The sequence below is a fragment of the Thamnophis sirtalis genome, unplaced genomic scaffold (assembly GCF_051295495.1).
Source record: "Thamnophis sirtalis isolate CommonGarterSnake01/CBP01778 unplaced genomic scaffold, rThaSir2_p1.2 scaffold_3, whole genome shotgun sequence".
Taxonomy (NCBI): Eukaryota; Metazoa; Chordata; class Lepidosauria; order Squamata; family Natricidae; genus Thamnophis; species Thamnophis sirtalis.
Window position 1 is genome coordinate 125,446,962 of NW_028261383.1, and position 18,344 is coordinate 125,465,305.

Sequence of the window (18,344 nt, forward strand, 5' to 3'; positions counted from 1 at the left end):
TCATAATTCTTCAAAATAAAATTCCTGTTCAAATTCATGATCAGTCTTCAGAAAAAATAAATATTATTAAGAAAATAATTTTTAATTCTTATTCCACCTGCAAAGAATATGCTTTTGGGTTTTGGTGGACTATAATCATACTCAAAAACCAAAATAAATGTCTGATAAATTTAATTAATCTTTAAAACTTGAATTCTCGCCTACTTCTTATGTTGAATTTGGCAAAGGTAGGAATATGACATCATTACTAAATACATGAATAGGAATTTATCTTTTATACATTTGAGCTTTGTACAGAAACACAGACCTAATATATACCATGTTTCCCCAAAAATAAGACAAGGTCTTGTTTTCTTTTGACCCCCAAAATAAGCACTTGGCCTTATTTTCAGGGAGCATGTTATTTTTGAGGTGTAAGAGGCGGCAAGCATGGTCACCTCATGGCTGCTACCATGTTGCAATATTTTCAGGGAGGGATTATTTTCAGGGGAGGGCTTATTTGAGCACATGCACTCAAAAGCCCAATTGGGCTTATTATCCAGGGAGGTCTTATTTTCAGGGAAACAGGGTATATTCCATAAAATAAGTTCTACCTCTCAACACCTTATGCTGTGTTTATTCTATTAGTCTTCAAAGATACTATAATAATATTGGTTTCAGATTTCCTTAAATACTCTAGATTGCTCATGTAGACTAGCTGGATGAGAGAATAAGTTTCCTAAGGTATTGTATTGCTATAATTTAACTGCAGAATTTGAGCATGCATTTGCAGTGTTTAACTGGCACTACCTTGCAAATGAAACAAAGGTCAGGAAGACCAAGACACAGCTCAGAGCACCCTGACAGAGTATCCTTTATGAACCCATCCCTCACCTCTTCATCCATCTCTGGGTGGCAGAAGGAGCGTGTGGAGAGTTCGTCCGTCAGATCTTCATGGCTGCTGTGAGGAGGTTCCACCTTGCCACTAAAGAACAAAACCGTCTCTGGACTGGGGTTAGGCCAGGACAGAATTCCTTGCTTATCCACACAGCAGAGCACCTAAAAACAAGCCCAAGACACCTGACAAAACCCCAGAGATATACAATAAACTATTGGGCAAGGCTATGTCTGAATCAGTGAGCCAGACACAATGTTCCATCGTTTAAACCCAAGACAAAAGGCCATTTCCAAATAATCTTCCATCTCTCGAGACTTTTTTTTAATATGCTTGAATGCAGAAATACTTTCCCCATATGTGCAGATGCCATAAAACACTATAAAGCAAAGTAAGGAGATGACAAGGCACAGTCCTAGCTCAGTGAGAGATCAGCTAAGGCCAAAAAGAATGACAATTGGCAGCATGTGGTGTCCTTTATAACTCTTAGCCATCTTCTATCACATTTCAGATTTTGGACAGGAGTGAAGACTCCTGTGAAAAATAGGTAGAAAGTAAAGCCCAAGAATAGATTCTTAATAAATTAAAATGTTAATGTTCTAAAAGCTGAAAAGGACAAGGGCATGCCTACTGCTCATCTGTAGTTTATTGATTTAAAACTAGACACCACAGCTTTATCATTTTCTTTTTCTACATAGAGGAGACTACTGTCAGTCCAGCCAAGATAAAGAGCTTGCCAATCAGTAGCAACTTGATATCTTGGGTCCTCATCCTAAAATCAATCTGACCACATTTCTGAACCATTATCTCATCAATATCTAGCTAACAGATTCAGATAGATTTTAGAAGAACTGTTTGCAGCCATAAAGGAAACTAGCCAATGAGATAAAGGGCAGGGAATTCTATGCTCCTTTTTGCAACTCTTCTTGCAATCAGACTTACTGTGACAGATCCCAGACTGTGAAGCAGACTAGAGGTGAAGGTGAGAGTGGGTGATTTGCCCTTCAGAACTTGCAGGAAGTGGCTCCAGATACACCGTAACATTTCCTACCAAAAAAGCCACAACAATTAGTCAGCTAAATGAGGAAGAATGGCAAGTTCAAAGACACTTCACATAGGAACATGGTTATTTCCAGAAAGACAGGATTGGTAACAAGTGACAGTTTAACATTTCCACGGAAACTAAGTATAGCAGCCTGTGAATAAATCAGATCTCTAGTGCATGACAAAGCTAATAGGGAATGTCAGACTTCAAATATGTACAGGAAGTAGGATGATTCAGAGGGTTTTTTTTCTGTCTTTCTTTCCTTCTGTTCTTTCTTTCTGTTATTATATTTCTTGTTTTATTTTGTACTGTGACAAATACAGCTGTAAAAAATTGAATTTTGACAAACATGTATCTAAAAAAAATCAGTGTCGGCAGAATTCTGAATTTCACCTTAGATTCAGCTTTGTAGAACAATTCTGAGAGGATTGTTCAATCTGGGATATTTTAAAAAAACATAGATACATATCCTCTATTATGTTAAATTTTGTTAAAGTATGTGGGAAACAGATTCTGGACAAACAGGTTTTCAGTCTAGTGCAGTGGGATTCATATGGCTACAATTATGGCTAGGATTCCATTGTTCATCTACACATGGCTAGAATACCATTTTGAACTGCAGAATTGGAAGAGACTATTTAGCTCATTAAGTTCAACCTATGCTCTGTGCAGGAATCCAAACTTGAGCATCCACAAGAGAAGGATATGCAGCCTCCACATGAAGACACCAAGTAAACAGGAGTCCATTATCTCCCTTGCTTCCACTGTCAAACTGCCCTTATTATTAAATAGTTTTTTCCCCCCTAAAATTCAATTTGAATCCATCTTCCTGTAATCTGAAACCATTGTTTGATGCCCACAACTTTGGAACAATAGGTATCAGGTTTTGACCTTCTTCTCTAAGATACCTCTTCAGCTATTTGAAAGTGCTGTCATATGTCTTCCTCAGTCATTTTTTTCTCAAAGCTAAATATGCAGTTTCTTTAGTCTATCTTCATGTGACACAAAAAAATGGAAGAAATATTTAGTTAAGTTAGCTACATTTCTTTAAAAAAAAACTCAACGTGGGAAAATAAATGTTCTCTCTCTCCCTCCCTCCCTTCCTCTCCCTCTCTGCAGTATTGTTTCAAAGTACAAAGGTTTGCTCCAAAGCACTAAAAAGTAGACACCAGTTCATCATCACCCACCTGAATTGATACCACAGAAAATTTGCCCACTAATACTACCATTTCTTATACAATCATTACTGAATGCAATTGGCAATCCACATTGCTTCTTAATTTAGATAGAAGAAAGCAACAAGTTGCACCGATGAACTATTTCTTGCTTTGGTAAAACTGTGGCTTTTGTAGATAATGGTAAAGCATATTCTCTTTTCTCAGTTTAGATGGCCTTATGATGCAACCTGAACATCTAAGAAAGAACAATTAAAGACGTTGAAGTAATGAGTGATAGGGGTGTGAATCCCATTAATCAGATTATAACATACAGACTACCTGGATAAACTTTGAAATTCTACCACCCATTTGTTCCATCTAATCTCAAAGAAATACCCAGTTTCTCATATTTAACTCTTCTAAATCTGATTCTGACACACAGATATAGAGTATGCAGCCTGAAATTCTTAGGATGCTTTTTTCCAGTCCCTTGGACCATCTGTCGGTTATTTTCACTCAGCTAGACAAGCAATGTGAATTATGTGCTTCCTTAAAATAAACTTTTGAAAAATTCCACAGGCTTAATTCAAATGCCCCTTTGTTCTCAAAAAAAAATCAGACAAAACCGACATTCACTATAGGAAAGAGCATATAGAAAAGGTGTGCAGTAAGCGTGCAGACGGTCACAGTATAGCAAAATGAAAGTGCCCACAAGCCAAAGATACAGAAAATAAGAAGAAGAGGCCAAGCATTTTGTAACAAGGAAGGATGGACTGCACAGAAGAACACAGAACAGGATGCAAGACTGTTCAATAAAATAGTACCTGGGAAGATACCACCTCTGTGTAGCTACTGAGTGTGTCTTCTGAGAACTTAGCCAGCTGCAGCAAAAAAATAAAATAAAATTGGTTACTATCAAGATATTTGGAAGGGATGCATGAAGAAAATCCTTCTGAAAATACTTGTCACCACTAGGATACATGAATGAAAGGGGATCTCTGTAGGCTAAGCTCCACATGAAAAGTAAGCTGCCTCAGATATTCCTTTACAAATTGAAAAAAAAAACACAGCCCAAAAGAACCGAGTCTCCATTTTGACCATGGAAAGATATTGAGGGACACAGAAACTTAATCTTGGACTAATATTAAATTTTTAAATGAGCTTTTGGTTAAAAGCAAACACATTCCTAAATTAAAAATGAGCCAAAGGTAATCAAGGTGGAACGCAAGGAGCAGCATCAAGTAGAAAGTGGTTCAGAAGAAGACTTTAAGAGGAAACCAGTCAGGAAAGTTAAAGGCAAAATTAAAGAGACAGGGAGAAGAAGCAGAAACATGCAGGCTGGGAGAACAAAGAGTCTAATTCCAACCCCAAGACAAAGGGAAAGAATGGAAAGGAAAAGAGCTATATAAACCAAGAGGACAGAAGCATGTAATTGTGCTAGATGATTTTGGTGGTAAAGTGCTACAAGAGACAGTACTAACTCTAAGCCAAAGCAGAAGTGGCAAAGACCCAATTAAGCTTACAGATGATACAAGTCTACATTTGGGATGGAAGCATATTGCCCAAAGAGCCAACATTTCTGGACTCTGGAATGGAGAAGGGAAACACGGAGAATACGAGCACTGAAGCAAACAATGGAGACGCTGGAGAAAGGAAGAGGAAAATAATGACACCAAGCTTCACATGCCTACAGCAAGCAAGCAGAGATGGAAGCAGAAGGAATGGAAGAGGCAGAACAAGATTGAATAGGAGAAGCAGAAAAAAGCAGGAATGATATACATCGATCGACAGTAGAACCTACACAATCAAGAAAAAAATATTATTCCTGTTATTGCTAAACCCCCATAAGTTCTGCAATTCTAAAAACGTATATAATATCTAGTTATTCATTAGAGAGGTTAAACAATTCAGAATCAAAAAAACGGTGCAAGCTAAAATGGAAACTTACCAACTACGTTCTACAGAAGTCTGAAAATAAAACAATTGAGAATTGCAACCAGCAAATGGTCAATCAGATCCTCTGAACAATTCCCATTTTGTTCATGCTCAAAGCCCAAACCAGTTTCAGTTTTGCCCCTTTATCCCTTTAACCGCTCCCTCAGGAACATCTCCAATTCCAAAGAATGATAAAGAAAAGGCAGGGAAAGGGAAAGGGAAAGAAGGAGTATAGGATCGCCCTCTCTCAATATTAAGAGATTTGAGAATTCCCATTCCTTTTTTTTTGCCCAATCCATCCTCCCACCGCTCTTTATTGTTAAAATACCTACCAACGATGTAGGGGAAGCTTTACTCATCTGGGCTAGAACCCTGGCTTCACCAAAAGCTGTGGCCAGAATCCACAGGACTGGAAACAGGAGTGGGAGGATAGGCAAGACTCCATTAACCTGTAATGCCATTCCAAGTCACAATGAGTTCAACCACTTTGCATAGATAGCTAAGTATGCAGCACCTCCCCAGATATTCAGTGATGACCAAAGCCATAAGGGCATTCTACAGATGTCCCAGAAGCATCCTGTTTTTAATGAAATTACATATACGAGAATATAAACATGAATAAAGGAAAAATGCAAGAGAAGGTAAATTACAGGTGGAATCCAAGAGCCTCAAACCCTACCATATAATTCCATAAAAGACCTTTTTTCAAATTCATAAACATTTGAATAGAATGTATTATCAGGGTACATCATTTATAAAAGAAAAAAGAAAAGAAAATATTAACACATATACTGGTAACAATAGTAATAATATAACAGAATAATTTTGGTGCATTTTTTTCTTTATATTGGCTTATTCATAATTCTGTTAATTATATTAGTATATTTATAATTATAAACCATCTTTATATGTGCTACATATTAGTGCTACATAGCACTAATCTTTCTTCATCTAATTTCTACCTCTTATCTCTAACCACTCATAAAATCTATTCCATGACAAGTAATATTCTGTGTCTTCTTTGTCTTTTATTTTTGAAGTCAATCTATCCATCTCTGCAGAGTCTATTTTCCGAATTACATCCTCATCTGATGGAGTCTTCTCATCTTTCCCAATATTGTGCAAACACAATCCTTGCTGCTGTCAGTACATGCAAAACTATTATAACCCCCCAGCATTATACCCAACAAAAATATTTCTGGTTTCAGATCTATATTTTGCTTAATCATCTTTTCCAACCAAATATGCATTTTCTTATTCTTGCCATGTTTAGTTGTACATAAGCAGAACTAGAATAACGACCTGGGGCTGCTAATAGGCCCAGGTGCCACAGTTCCCTAAAGCTGGAATCTCAGGACATCATATAAAGGTATTGAGCTTCCTTCCCAGAAAGGTCTGAACACAAGCAGCAACAAATTATACTGGGTTCCCACGAATGCCCCCTTTCTGCTGTCAAAAACAAAACAGAAGCCCAAAATCAGAATGCAAAATAGAAGCAAAATGTGTCCTGCTTCCTCCAAAGTTCTTCAACAAGTCAAATAATCCCATTCTGCACAGCCTGAAGTATCCTTCTCACCCTTTTCACTGTGAAATGCATCCCTAACGAACACAGCTTAATAGTGGAACATAGCATATACAAAAGTATGAACATCACACAAGTAAGAGCCGAGGTGGCGCAGTGGTTAGAGTGCAGTACTGCAAGCTACTTCAGCAGACTGCTAGCTGCAGTTTGGCAGTTTGAGTCTCACCAGGCTCAAGGTTGACTCAGCCTTCCATCCTTCCGAGGTGGGTAAAATGAGGACCCAGATTGTTGGGGCAATAGGCTGACTCTGTAAACCGCATAGAGAGGGCGGTAAAAACACTATGAAGTGGTATATAAGTCTAAGTGCTATTGCTATTTAATAGTAAATGCAAAAAGTGCTCTTTTTCTTTTTGATAATTTGGGGATAACCAGAGCATAGTTTTCTTTACCTGAAGCTGAAGAAACATGTACTGCCAAGGGACTGTTCCACCAACCATGAAAAAAAAACGCATGGCATTGGTAATCAGGAAGCCAAGCTGCCATTTAAAGAAATGAAACAACATTAAAAACTCAGCTTTCAGACTCCCACCCTTCTATATCAAACATAATTGTTCTTTGAAAGGTTATTACACAGGGACCAGATTTCGAATGAATCCAAGAAACTAGAGCACCCATTACACAAAGAGATTGGTTCACTTTATTTGCCACTACTGTAGTTTAAACAGAGAGATGACTCTGAGCCTGGTAATGCAGACTTCGTCATTTTCATTATATAGTTTTTAGAAAATAGACAAGCAATTTTCTGAAAAACAGCACTCAAGGCAAACAGCACTTAAGTTTCAAACATCAAAACAATGTAATTAAAATGTGTCAATAACACCCTAAGGAAACAGCATTTGCCAGCAAGTGCTTTAACAAGCTTGATTTTGAAATACAGCTATGGATAAAAGTCATTTTGCCCTCAACCACAAAAAAGATCTAGTCCCAAAGGTGCTTTTTTCAAGAGGCAACTGGACTTTCTGATTTTTTTCTTTGAAGACATTTCGCTTCTCATCCAAGAAGCTTCTTCAGGTCTAACTGAATGGTGGGGAATGGAAGGATTTTTAGCCTTTGCATCCTTTCAGAGAGTCGTTGAGGCCACCTGGAGGTTTCTCTGTGTCCTCAGGGTCACCTGAGTGGTGCAAATGAGTGTGGAGCCTTCTTAAAACTGTTGAAAGGACTGTGTTTGAACAGCCCTCTCTCAATAGAGAGGGAGAGATATGACATCTTCTATTTCCAGTCTACAACACAGTCTTATTTATGGTAGTCAAAACAAGATGTCCCTATGTCATGCACTGCTGTATCCAGATCAGACATTTTTTTTAAAAATGGACACTGCAGATATATTGGTTTAGTTCTGCATATACATTTCCATCTTCCTTTAAAACCTGGATACCCAATACACCCATCTTACTACAGAGATTAAGAGGGAAAGAGAGGGATCACCTTAAGGTTTAGTTAAGCTACCTTCTCTTCTTCTGGGTTGGTCTACAATTGTAACAATTATCTCCTCTCTCTCTTTCTCCCCACAAAACTGCTCCATCCGTTTTGTTTAGCTCTCTCCTGTACATAAAACAGTTCCTCCTATTTCTACAAATGAATACTCAGGACTTGCAAAAAAGAATCAAGGACTATTTCTTCAAAGGCACAAAAAACCATCATTCATCGAGATACTCTTAGTCACCTAGACTTTGACTGGACCAAAACCAAAGAGCTGCTTCTTACAACCAATTGTACATACCAGCACCACAGGAACAGCAAACTTCAGCATCACTGACTGTACTGTGAATCTCTCATTATCTAGAGCAGTCACACGCCGTGATAAGCCCATGTCTAAACATAACCTAAAAAAAACAAATGAAAAGTCACTGAGGATCTTTAAAACACTGTCAATAATGTATTACCTTTTGCTAGCATTGTACCCAGCAAATCTTTCAAAAAAATGTTTTTATTATTATTCTTTTACATACCATTTTAAGTATACATTCACATAATTGTTATTCTTCTTTACATTTGTCATTCTTATACATTTATTATTTCATTTAATAAGTTATACTATACAGTTTGGGTTGCTTTATTTACCATCCCTTCCTCCTATTGTAACACCACCCAGCAAATCTCTGTTATGCTTTGAGAAGAGCTCTCTCCAAGAATTAAGAACTTACCGAACATTGTCAATCACTGGGGTTTTTGTGACCCGAAAGAGTCGAAACATTTGGGGATTCTGGGGTCCTTTCTTTACTTCCCCATTGGGGGAGGGTGGGGGAGAAAAAGGAGGAAACAGATCCCCTGGTTCTAAGACAATGTGTTCATCATCCTGTTAGAAAAAGATGAGACTGTCTAACAAACAGGCAACTCAAGTATCTTACAGAAAGTTCAAACTTCTTTAAGCAACCAATAACAATACACCTTACTTTACTAAAACATATAATTTACTGTTGCTTAGCTGGCACAATAGTCTTTTATATATAGTTATATAGCATTATTATACGAACTCTGGTTTTTTTGCTCACAGAACTTTCAAGGTATCTAACAACAACAAATTAAGCATACTTCCTAAAACAATGAAAACAGACAAAAGCACAACTAAGTTCAAATGAAAAGGTCCACTAAGCTGAAGAAGCAATGACATGCAATGCACGGTAGTTGTGGTGGCACAGTGGTTAGAATGCAGTATTGCAGTCTAACTCTGCTGACTCCCAGCAGTTTGATCCTGACCAGCCAGGGTTGACTCAGCCTTCCATCCTTCCAAGGTCAGTAAAATGAAGATCCAGATTGTTGGGGGCAATATGCTGACTCTGTAAGCTGCTTAGAGAGGGCTGTAAAGCACTATGAAACATCTAAGTGCTATTGCTATTGCTGTTTATTATTGCTTTAAATATGTTCTTCTCATTACAGAAAGAAGCCACTTTGTCACAAGCTATATATACTGATGTTTTCTGAACTATTTGGTTTCTATTTTTAAAAGAAATGTTTAATTAGGGCCCTTTTTAGGAAGAAAATTTATGGATGTTTCTAATACTCACGTGTATGTAGAAAAATATGAAATACTTTGAATCCAAAAAACCCCAGAATCAAACTTTGCGCATACCGAATTCTTCTGTTTTTATTTGTTCATCAGAATCATCATTAGCATCCAGAAGAAAAATCTGAGTTACCTTAATCCCTCTAAGAGAGGTGAAGGATTCCTGGCCCGGCCTCAGAGCAACAATATCACCTTCTACCAACAGGCTTACTGGGAGGTTGACAAGGTGACCATCCCTATAGACCCAATGGAGCGACCAGGATGGCGCAAAGGGCATATGAAGGTCAGGGTACATAGTTTTTGTCCAGATGAGTTCTTTGCTATCTTTTAAAGCATCTGAAATATCAGATTAACAGGAAATGGTTATTAAACAAGTAGTAATGGTAGAAAAATAAAGATATCAAACAGATATAGAATTCTTTATTGGCCAAGTGTGATTGGACACACAAGGAATTTGTCTCTGGTGCATATGCTCTCAGTATACATAAAAAGGCAAGATACATTCGTTAAGAATCATAAGGTACAACATTTAATGATAGTCAAAGGGTACAAATAAGCAATCAGGAAACAATCAATATCAACATATCATTGTTATATAGATAATAACTAAAATACTAATGGGAAAAACATTCCAGGAGGGAGGGAGGAAACAGGCAACACCAGAACAGTACCAGAAAATTCGAATAAATAGTTTGTTAGCTTCCTTCCTTTCCTCTCTCTTGAAAAAATGTCATTCAAGGTTAAAAAACAACACATACAGCCAATCCACCACTGCAAATCATGTGCAGACTTCTCTTTCCAATGTTGTAGAAATAATTCTTTTTGGCCATCCTCCATGCATGAGGGATTATTTGATGAGGTCCCATCCACTAAGGTCATACTGCTAAACATTGATCCAGATTTCAGTTGCAGCAGGAATTTATTCTGAGTTCATTTTAAGGTCAAATTAAAAGCCTAACCTTATCCTTCCAGCCCCAGTATTAATTAACACAACCCTCCAGAATCTGTTGGCATCTATGCCATTTTAGAGAAACTATATTCATTTCAACCATGGCAAAAGGGAGTTATATTCTCCCCGTTTTCTGTGTTCTAATCATTCATTCTTCAACAACTCCTACACACACCTCCAAAAACATGCATTTTAATGGACATCAGTGCCATTCATTAGTTTAATACATGCTACAAATAATCTGCCGAGTCTTCCTATAGAGTTTGTAAACTGCAGCAGTGGTTCTTGCAGCTTTCCCTGTAGTGCATCCAAAATCTCAACATCTGGATAACTTTGGCAAGTAATATGTTTGTTAACAGAAGACAGAACAGGATGGAGATCCGGATGGAGGGAAATAAGGGAACAAAAACAGCAGCAGTGATTTGGCCAGGGGTCCTTATCAAGTTTCATGTGCTTTAAGATTATCCTCTGTCCATAGATATGAGACATTCTTCTCTATAATGGCAGCCTGGTTTCAGAATATCCAGCCACAGAAAGTATGCTTGCTGCATTTCTGGTGCTAGATTAAAATGTATTTATTTACCAAAGAATTTTTAAATTCCAAGCTTATGTTTTATTTAGTTTAAATATTTATGTTTCTCATAGTTACTGTCATAGATCGCTACTGATGCTTAGCTTTTATTTCCTTTTGTGTAGCACTTAATATAGCTAGTCCACAACTTACGATCACAATTGAGCCCAAAATTTCTGTTGTTAAGTGAAATATTTAAGTGAGTTTTTCCCCATTTTACGACCTTTCTTGCCATATTTGTTAAAGCGAATCATTGTTGTTGTTAAGTTAGTGACAAGGTTGCTAAGTGAATCTGGGTTCCCCATTGACTTTGCTTGACTTTGCTTGTCAGGAGGTTGCAAAAGGGGATCACATGACTCCAGGACACGTCAACTGTTATAAATATGAGTCAGGCCAGTGGTGGGATTCAGCCAGTTCGCACCACTTCAGGAGAACCGGTTGGTAACTTTCTAAGTAGTTTGGTGAACTGGTTGTTGGAAGAAATCATTAGGGCAGAGAACCGGTTGTTAAATTATTTGAATCCCACCACTGAGTGAGGCCAAGCGCCTGAATTTTGATCACAGGGCCATGGGGAAGCTGCAACAGTTGTAATTGGGAAAACAGTCATAAGTCACTCTTTTCAGTGCCGTTATAACTTTGAATGGTCACTAAACAAATGGTTGTAAGTTGAGGACTACCTGTTCTGATATTGGGGCATATGACTCCAAACTGCTTTTTTGGATGAAGACATGATTTACAAGTAGAAAAAATTTAAAAAAGGAATAAAGGATTTCTATTACTGTCCTAAAATATAAGTTACAGAATACTGCGGCAACACTGCAATAACTGGAATAAGGAAAAACTGGGGATATTTCTACATATATTTCTGTATGTATAATTTATTTGACTGCCTATTTTACAACAGTCTCTGATGAAATACCATCAGATGAGAGAAAACAAAATCTAACCAAATGCCTGGTTCAAATCTGTCATGAAAACATCAGATAGATGGAAGGGGATGCAGGGAAGAACGATGGAAGTAAAAGGTTATGTTTTTTCTTTTCGTTTTGGCAAATTTGATCAGGAGAGAAAGAATAACACGCCCAGTCCTAAGGAAGACTGAGTCTAAAAGCTGGGAGGAGCTACCAGAGAAGGCGGGACATTGAAGTTAGCAGACTCAGTCCAATTGGATAACAGATGGAGTTAACCCATTCCTGGATGCTATCTCCACCAACAATGGAGAAAAATAAAGACAAAGGAAGAAAGCAGAAGAATATAACTTTTGGACACAATTTCTATATGGATCTTCTGGGGAATTATCAGCCATTAATTAAGAATAGATTACTGCTTCAGCCAAAAAAAAAAGTAGAGCGTCTTCATGGTGCAGTGGTTAAGGTGTTGGACTATGAGTAAGGAGATCCAGGTACTACTTCCTACTCACAATATCTCTCCAGGAATCAGTGGGCCAGTTACTCCCTCTCTGCCTAAACAATCTAACTCATAGGTTATTCCTGGGGAGAAAAAATTGAAGGGAGGGACATTTATGTACCGTCTTGAGCTCTTGAATGAAAAATAGGATATAAATCTATGAAATAAAATCAACAACAAAGGTTCTAAGATCTGATGTTAAAAAGGATGTAGCTACATCTACATAGGGCAGGCATGTCAAATTCATGGCGTCACGCTGTCATCATGTGATGTATCATGTCTTTTTTCCCCTTTGCTAAACTGGGGGTGGGCACAGCCAGCATGTGATGCATTCGCACTGTGGGCCACGAGATTGACACCCCTGACATAGGGTAACAAAAATAATAAAGGAGGAGGAAGAGTAAGGGAGGGGATCTTACCATCTATTCTGCTGATGATTTTCCGAAGTCTCCTCTCAATTTCTCGGCGTTTCATCCTCTCTTGCCGTCCAATCACAAAGAGGTCAAGTAGCACCAGGAAGAACAGTGCCAAGGCATTTACAATTTCTGAACCTTCACTGTTTAAAGCAAAACATGAGGCTTTTTAAGTAGCTGAAAGAATTATGACCAGATCCAGAACAGGTTTGACTCTACCTATAAATGCCAACAGGAGTTAGTAAGGAAACCTCTGCTTTAACCCAAAAAGGATTTACAACTTCAATTCATTCAAATCATGCAACCATAGCAGGAAAGTAAATGAGATTATAACACATAAAATGTTTCTCTTCAGTTCTCTCAGGGCAGCCAACCATTAGAGAGAGCCCTATGTCTCAGTCGACTGTTCATAAAAGAATGTGAGGCAACAGTTATATGTGCATCTCCTGCAATAGAATAAAATTAAGCTGCCAGTCTGACCAACTTCTGAATACTTTATTTGCTTGCCTGCTTATTTACTTATTTATTTATTTCCCATAAATAACTCAAGGCAGCGAAATACCTTAACATTTTATTCATTTAACATTTTTAAACGTAACATTTTATCCTTCACTTGAGGTCACAAGGCATCTTGGGCTGAAACTGTTCAGGTTCCTGAAAATAAACAGCTTGAATCCTTTGGTTGGAAATAATTGATTAGGAAGCCACAGCTGTCGAAATTTCTTTGAATAAACTTCCTTTTTAAAAAAAAAATAAGATCCTTTCAAGCCAGGCATTGGTAGCCGCAAGACTCTCCACCAAACTGAATGCCCAGTTGTGAAGCAAGGTGGAAAAAAAATCTTTGTAGCAGTCAAAAATACTTGGGTCAGCTTCATAAACACAACGGCAGCCAACAAAGGGAAATAAACGTGTGAAATTTGAAGAACGATTAGGCAGTTGCATAGCCTAATCAACAATCCTACTAGTTTCCAGCCATTAATCACATGGTCGCTTATGAGCCTATCCACATACTTAAGTCTTAACACAGTTTTTATTCCATATCCATGTTGGTCAAGGCAAAAGCAGAAGGTTTGGGGTGGATCTTGGACTCATACTGTGGAAACCATAAATAAATATATATGATCATATAAATTATTGCTTTTGAAGAATCCATTATAATCTACACAAGATATTATTATTGTAATGTGCTTTCAACCTGAGTGGAAACTGTTCATGAGTTTGATAAATCCTACACAATCCAGGTTGAATTTGTGTGAAATCATTGAAGTATGATTATCCAAAAAAGCAAACATGCTTATGGTTTTCCTTAGAATAACAACGGTTTTCTATATGAATTGAAGGGTAAGAAAATGTATAGATTACTTGCCTTCCTTGGGGTTGGCTCCCATAGCAGCAGAATAGTAACAGCATAGTTAGAAGCATCAGAGATGCCCCTGGCCAGTGAAAACAGGAACAACGGTTGCCATGATATAGAAAACTGGCCTTCCATACTTCCTACAATAGGAAAAGTATAAAGAATGGGAAACTAGATGGAAACACAAATGGAAACTAGACTTTATTATCCCTGCAAAGATCAAGAGAAACAACCGTGGAACTAAGTTACATTGGACTGCAAGGACAGTAGGTGCAATATTCTTGTTATCCATATTCCATGCATAATAGATTGATAGACTGATAGACAGATATAGGTAGACAGATAAGACAGCCAAAGAAACAGACAGATGGACAGATGTTCAGAAGCCCAGTCTACAAAGAATGCTAGTTCTTTATTCTGGCCTCACAACAGCAGGAAATACCATAGAAATTTGACACCCTGGGATTATCACTTTTCCTTCCCTCAATGGTAAAGGTTCTAGCAACCTCTACAACAATAAATCTGGCATTTTTTATTATTTTTCCCAATCCTTATACAGTGGTACTTCAGTACTCGCGATAATTTGTGTAGGGGAGATGTGACAAGTCTAAAAATGACGGGTACCAAACAAACCATGTGACCTACCACCTGATCCTTTGTTTTGACTGTTGAGAACTTCATATCTGTCCTTTTTCCTATGTCAGCAACCTTCCCAGCAGGGCTGACTTCCTGTCCATTCTCTGCAGCTATCCCCATCTTCCTATCACAATGCATCAAATACCAAATTCGATAAGTTTTGAAGCAGTCGGGTACAGAGGTACCACTGTATAGGTATGTTTCTGTTTTATGCTTGCTACCGTGTTTCCCCAAAATAAGACAGGGTCTTATTTTCTTTTGACACCCCCCAAGTTGCTTGGGCCTTATTATCAGGGGGGGGGAGCTTATTGGTTTGGGGTGAGAGCTGGGCCAGGGCATGGTGAGGCTGGGAGGCACACGAGCTGGAGGCAGAACAAGTGCTCGTGCAACCTCTCTTTCCAGCAGGGCAGAGTGCCACGCGCCTTGGCGCCTTTGGGATATTACTGGGTCGGTGAGTGGCACTCTACCCGGCTGGAAAGGGGCGTTGCCAGGCGGCTGCTCATGAGAGCAGCTGCCCGGCAACCCCCCAATCCAGCTGGGGACAGCGCCACCCACCAACCTAGTGGTATACCAAAGGTGTCAAGCAATGTGAGCCCCATTGCCCCCCCTCCCCCTGGCTCCTGTGGCTTTGTGCCTTTGGGATATCGCTAGGTTGGTGAGTGGTGCTCTGCCTGGCTAGAGGGGGGTTGTCCAGGGGGCTTATTATTGGGGACGGCATTTATTTTTGCCCACAGGAAAAATATGGCATGGCCTTATTATCAGGACATGTCGTAATTTGGGGGAAACACGGTAGCTGTCCGGAGGTATCTGAATAAGATATATGGCCATATGCATTTCTATAGTAAATAAATAAATAGACAACAATCTTGCTTTCTTACTTATTCTACAATAAGTGCCCTTGTTTATTGTTTAACTTTTACCTAAAATGCACAGGATGCTCTTAAAAAACATAAAAACACGCAAAACTGAAAGGGATACCTACTTCACAAAGTTGCAAAGCTTACCTTCCATGAAATCACCTTCTTCCTTTCCTTCTGATGTCCCTCCAGCAGTGTTGATAGTTGGTCTCTCAGAATAGTTAGGGCTTTTGTTGTGGTCAGACCCAAATTTGTAGTCATTTCATCCTGAACAGCAAAAGGTAAATCTAGTATTTCTTCACAATTTTTCCTACCAAGTTCTGTGTCATCTTCTCAAACAAGTTATACTTAGCAGTGACCTATCTCCTGAAAAAACTGGTATATCTTTGGTCCATAATAATAATACTTTAAACACAAGAGTACTGCAGCTTAAACCTTCACTTCTTCTTTTTTTTCTTATGGGATGACATTATTCACTTTTCAAAGTATTGAGGGGGGGGGGATCCTACTTTTCTTCCTATTTTTTTCCAATACTATAGTTTCAAATTTGGTTGACATCTGATTATGATCCCTGATTGGAGATCCCTGAACTTGATCCTTTATCAGGGATCACTTAATCCCTGATCATATCTAAACAGAAATGCCACCCTAACCATATTAATCTCCAAAAGACTTTGTTCCCAAGTTGCTCCTGTATGAGATTGCATCTTTCAGAGTCTTATAGTGCTTTCGTAGGGCTCAATGGCTAAGACGCTGAGCTACTTGTCCCAGCTTCTGTCCCTGTCCAAAAGACCAATGTTTGAGCTGATCTAGAGAAGCCAAAGTTGCCAAGGACAGACCCAGGACAACTGCCAAAGAACGAGTGTCTCAAACAATCAACCTTCTTGTAAAACTTCTGGCTTTGACCAGCAAGCCAAACGATTTGCTGCTGTTCTCTCTCCTGGCTCTGCCTTGTTCTTTTTTTAGGAATATGAAAATGGAAATCCCTCAGCCACAAAAATGAACATGTAAAAAAAGGAATTGTCATAGCACACAGGTAAATTAGGATATTTCATATTTGGCACACTAAGAATAAAGCCTGATGCAATGTTCTTATTTGGCTAGCTCTAGGACTTAAATAATTGCTCCTTTTTGTTTTGTTTTTTAGAAGACAACCAGACCGCATCAACATTATGGCAAATAAACTTAATTTCCCTATATTAAGCATAAAGCAAAAAAAAAAATCAGATCCCATTTTGGGTCCACTTAACAAAGATTGTCTTGCTTGGATTTTCAATAAGTACAAACATAGCTACAAAGTAGCTATGAAATAGGATCTGTAAGGAGAAGCTACCAAGCCTGGTGACTGATATCCAGACATAATGAATGACTATAGAACAATTAAGTTTTTGATACCTTCTCCCAATTCTCAATACAGCTCAATTCCATAACAAGATTCTCCATCTCCATGAAACGCTTATTCAATATCTCCAGGGGTAATTTCTTCTTGAATATTTTAAGTTAAATCTTTTACAACTACGGTACAAGAATTCTGATCACTAAAAGTATGAGCACCAGACAAACTGCTTCTTCAGCCATTAGACCAATGTTCCCAAACTTTTTCCTTCATTATCCAAAACTGTTTTCCAGAACATCTTTTCTACCCAACATAGGTAAAACATTTAAAGACAATTTTGATGTCCCTGTTGTGATTGGGTAATGGGTTCATGTGTTAAAAGAAAAAAATACCTCTAACTAATTTGAGGGATTTATCCAAGTTTGGGAAGCGCTGCATCAACACTAATCACCTCCTCTATATATTGTATAACTCCACTATTTATCTGTACTGCTCTGAACATGTAAAATATTGTAAAACTCTCTGCCAAATATGGATTTGGTTTCTTGATGCAACATGGGATCTGGTTAATGCCAGAATATAAGTATAGGCCAAGTTTCCCAAACATGGCAATTTATGGCAAATGGATGTGAGAAACAAGAGCTGCCACAAATCTCTCAGATTTTTAGTCTACAAAGTGCAGAAGTGATACTCATCTGGCAGCAAAAAGGCAACATTAGGATAGTTCAATAGGTTCCCCCCCCCCCCCGTTATTAGGATCAAACACTGTAGACATTAGCAAAACTCAGCTTCTATTAACCTGGTTAATGTATACAAATTATGGTTTGTTAACTAAAAAAAGTCATACTTGGCCGGATTTATTTTAATTCGTCATGGCATTTACATGATAAGCTATGGTTTAGAAATCACAGTGTCTGAGTTCATACAGGACATTAGCCATTGTGGAGCCATAGCATTTGTGGTCTTCTACCAGAGAGATCAGGATCACCTACACAGCCTTCAGTTCCATATCTCCAGAGCATTCCCTACCTCTTTACCAGTGGTTCCCAATGTGGGCCCCATGCCCCACAGGGAGGGCAATTTGATTTTTAATGTGGGCAATTTGAACCTTGTTTAAACCAAGTGAATAGTCTTTTAGGCTTCCTCTGTGTGAGTAGTTTAGTGGATCGAGGGTAGAGACGACGCGAGAGCCAGGACTTCAACAGAACACAGGTTTATTCTCAA

General features: G+C 38.4%; 1 protein-coding gene across 10 annotated transcripts in view; it reads right to left on the bottom strand.

Moving 5' to 3' along the window:
* The window catches only part of TMEM94 (transmembrane protein 94), a 106,023-nt gene that overhangs the window by 30,647 nt on the left and 57,032 nt on the right, over positions 1-18,344 (bottom strand). For 6 of the 10 annotated variants that reach the window (XM_087709954.1, XM_087709957.1, XM_087709952.1 and 3 more), the window contains 11 exons: positions 15,932-16,051; positions 14,304-14,431; positions 12,944-13,080; positions 9,731-9,933; positions 8,738-8,889; positions 8,314-8,416; positions 6,983-7,069; positions 5,344-5,460; positions 3,901-3,957; positions 1,817-1,921; positions 874-1,038 (listed from right to left, as the gene is read on the bottom strand). In XM_087709954.1, coding sequence (XP_087566080.1) covers positions 874-1,038; positions 1,817-1,921; positions 3,901-3,957; positions 5,344-5,460; positions 6,983-7,069; positions 8,314-8,416; positions 8,738-8,889; positions 9,731-9,933; positions 12,944-13,080; positions 14,304-14,431; positions 15,932-16,051 — 1,374 coding nt within the window. Of the gene's footprint in view, positions 1-873; positions 1,039-1,816; positions 1,922-3,900; positions 3,958-5,343; positions 5,461-6,982; positions 7,070-8,313; positions 8,417-8,737; positions 8,890-9,730; positions 9,934-12,943; positions 13,081-14,303; positions 14,432-15,931; positions 16,052-16,664; positions 16,933-18,344 lie in introns of those variants that run through there. The other 4 variants (XM_087709950.1, XM_014066900.2, XM_087709958.1 and 1 more) reach the window with 3 other exon arrangements.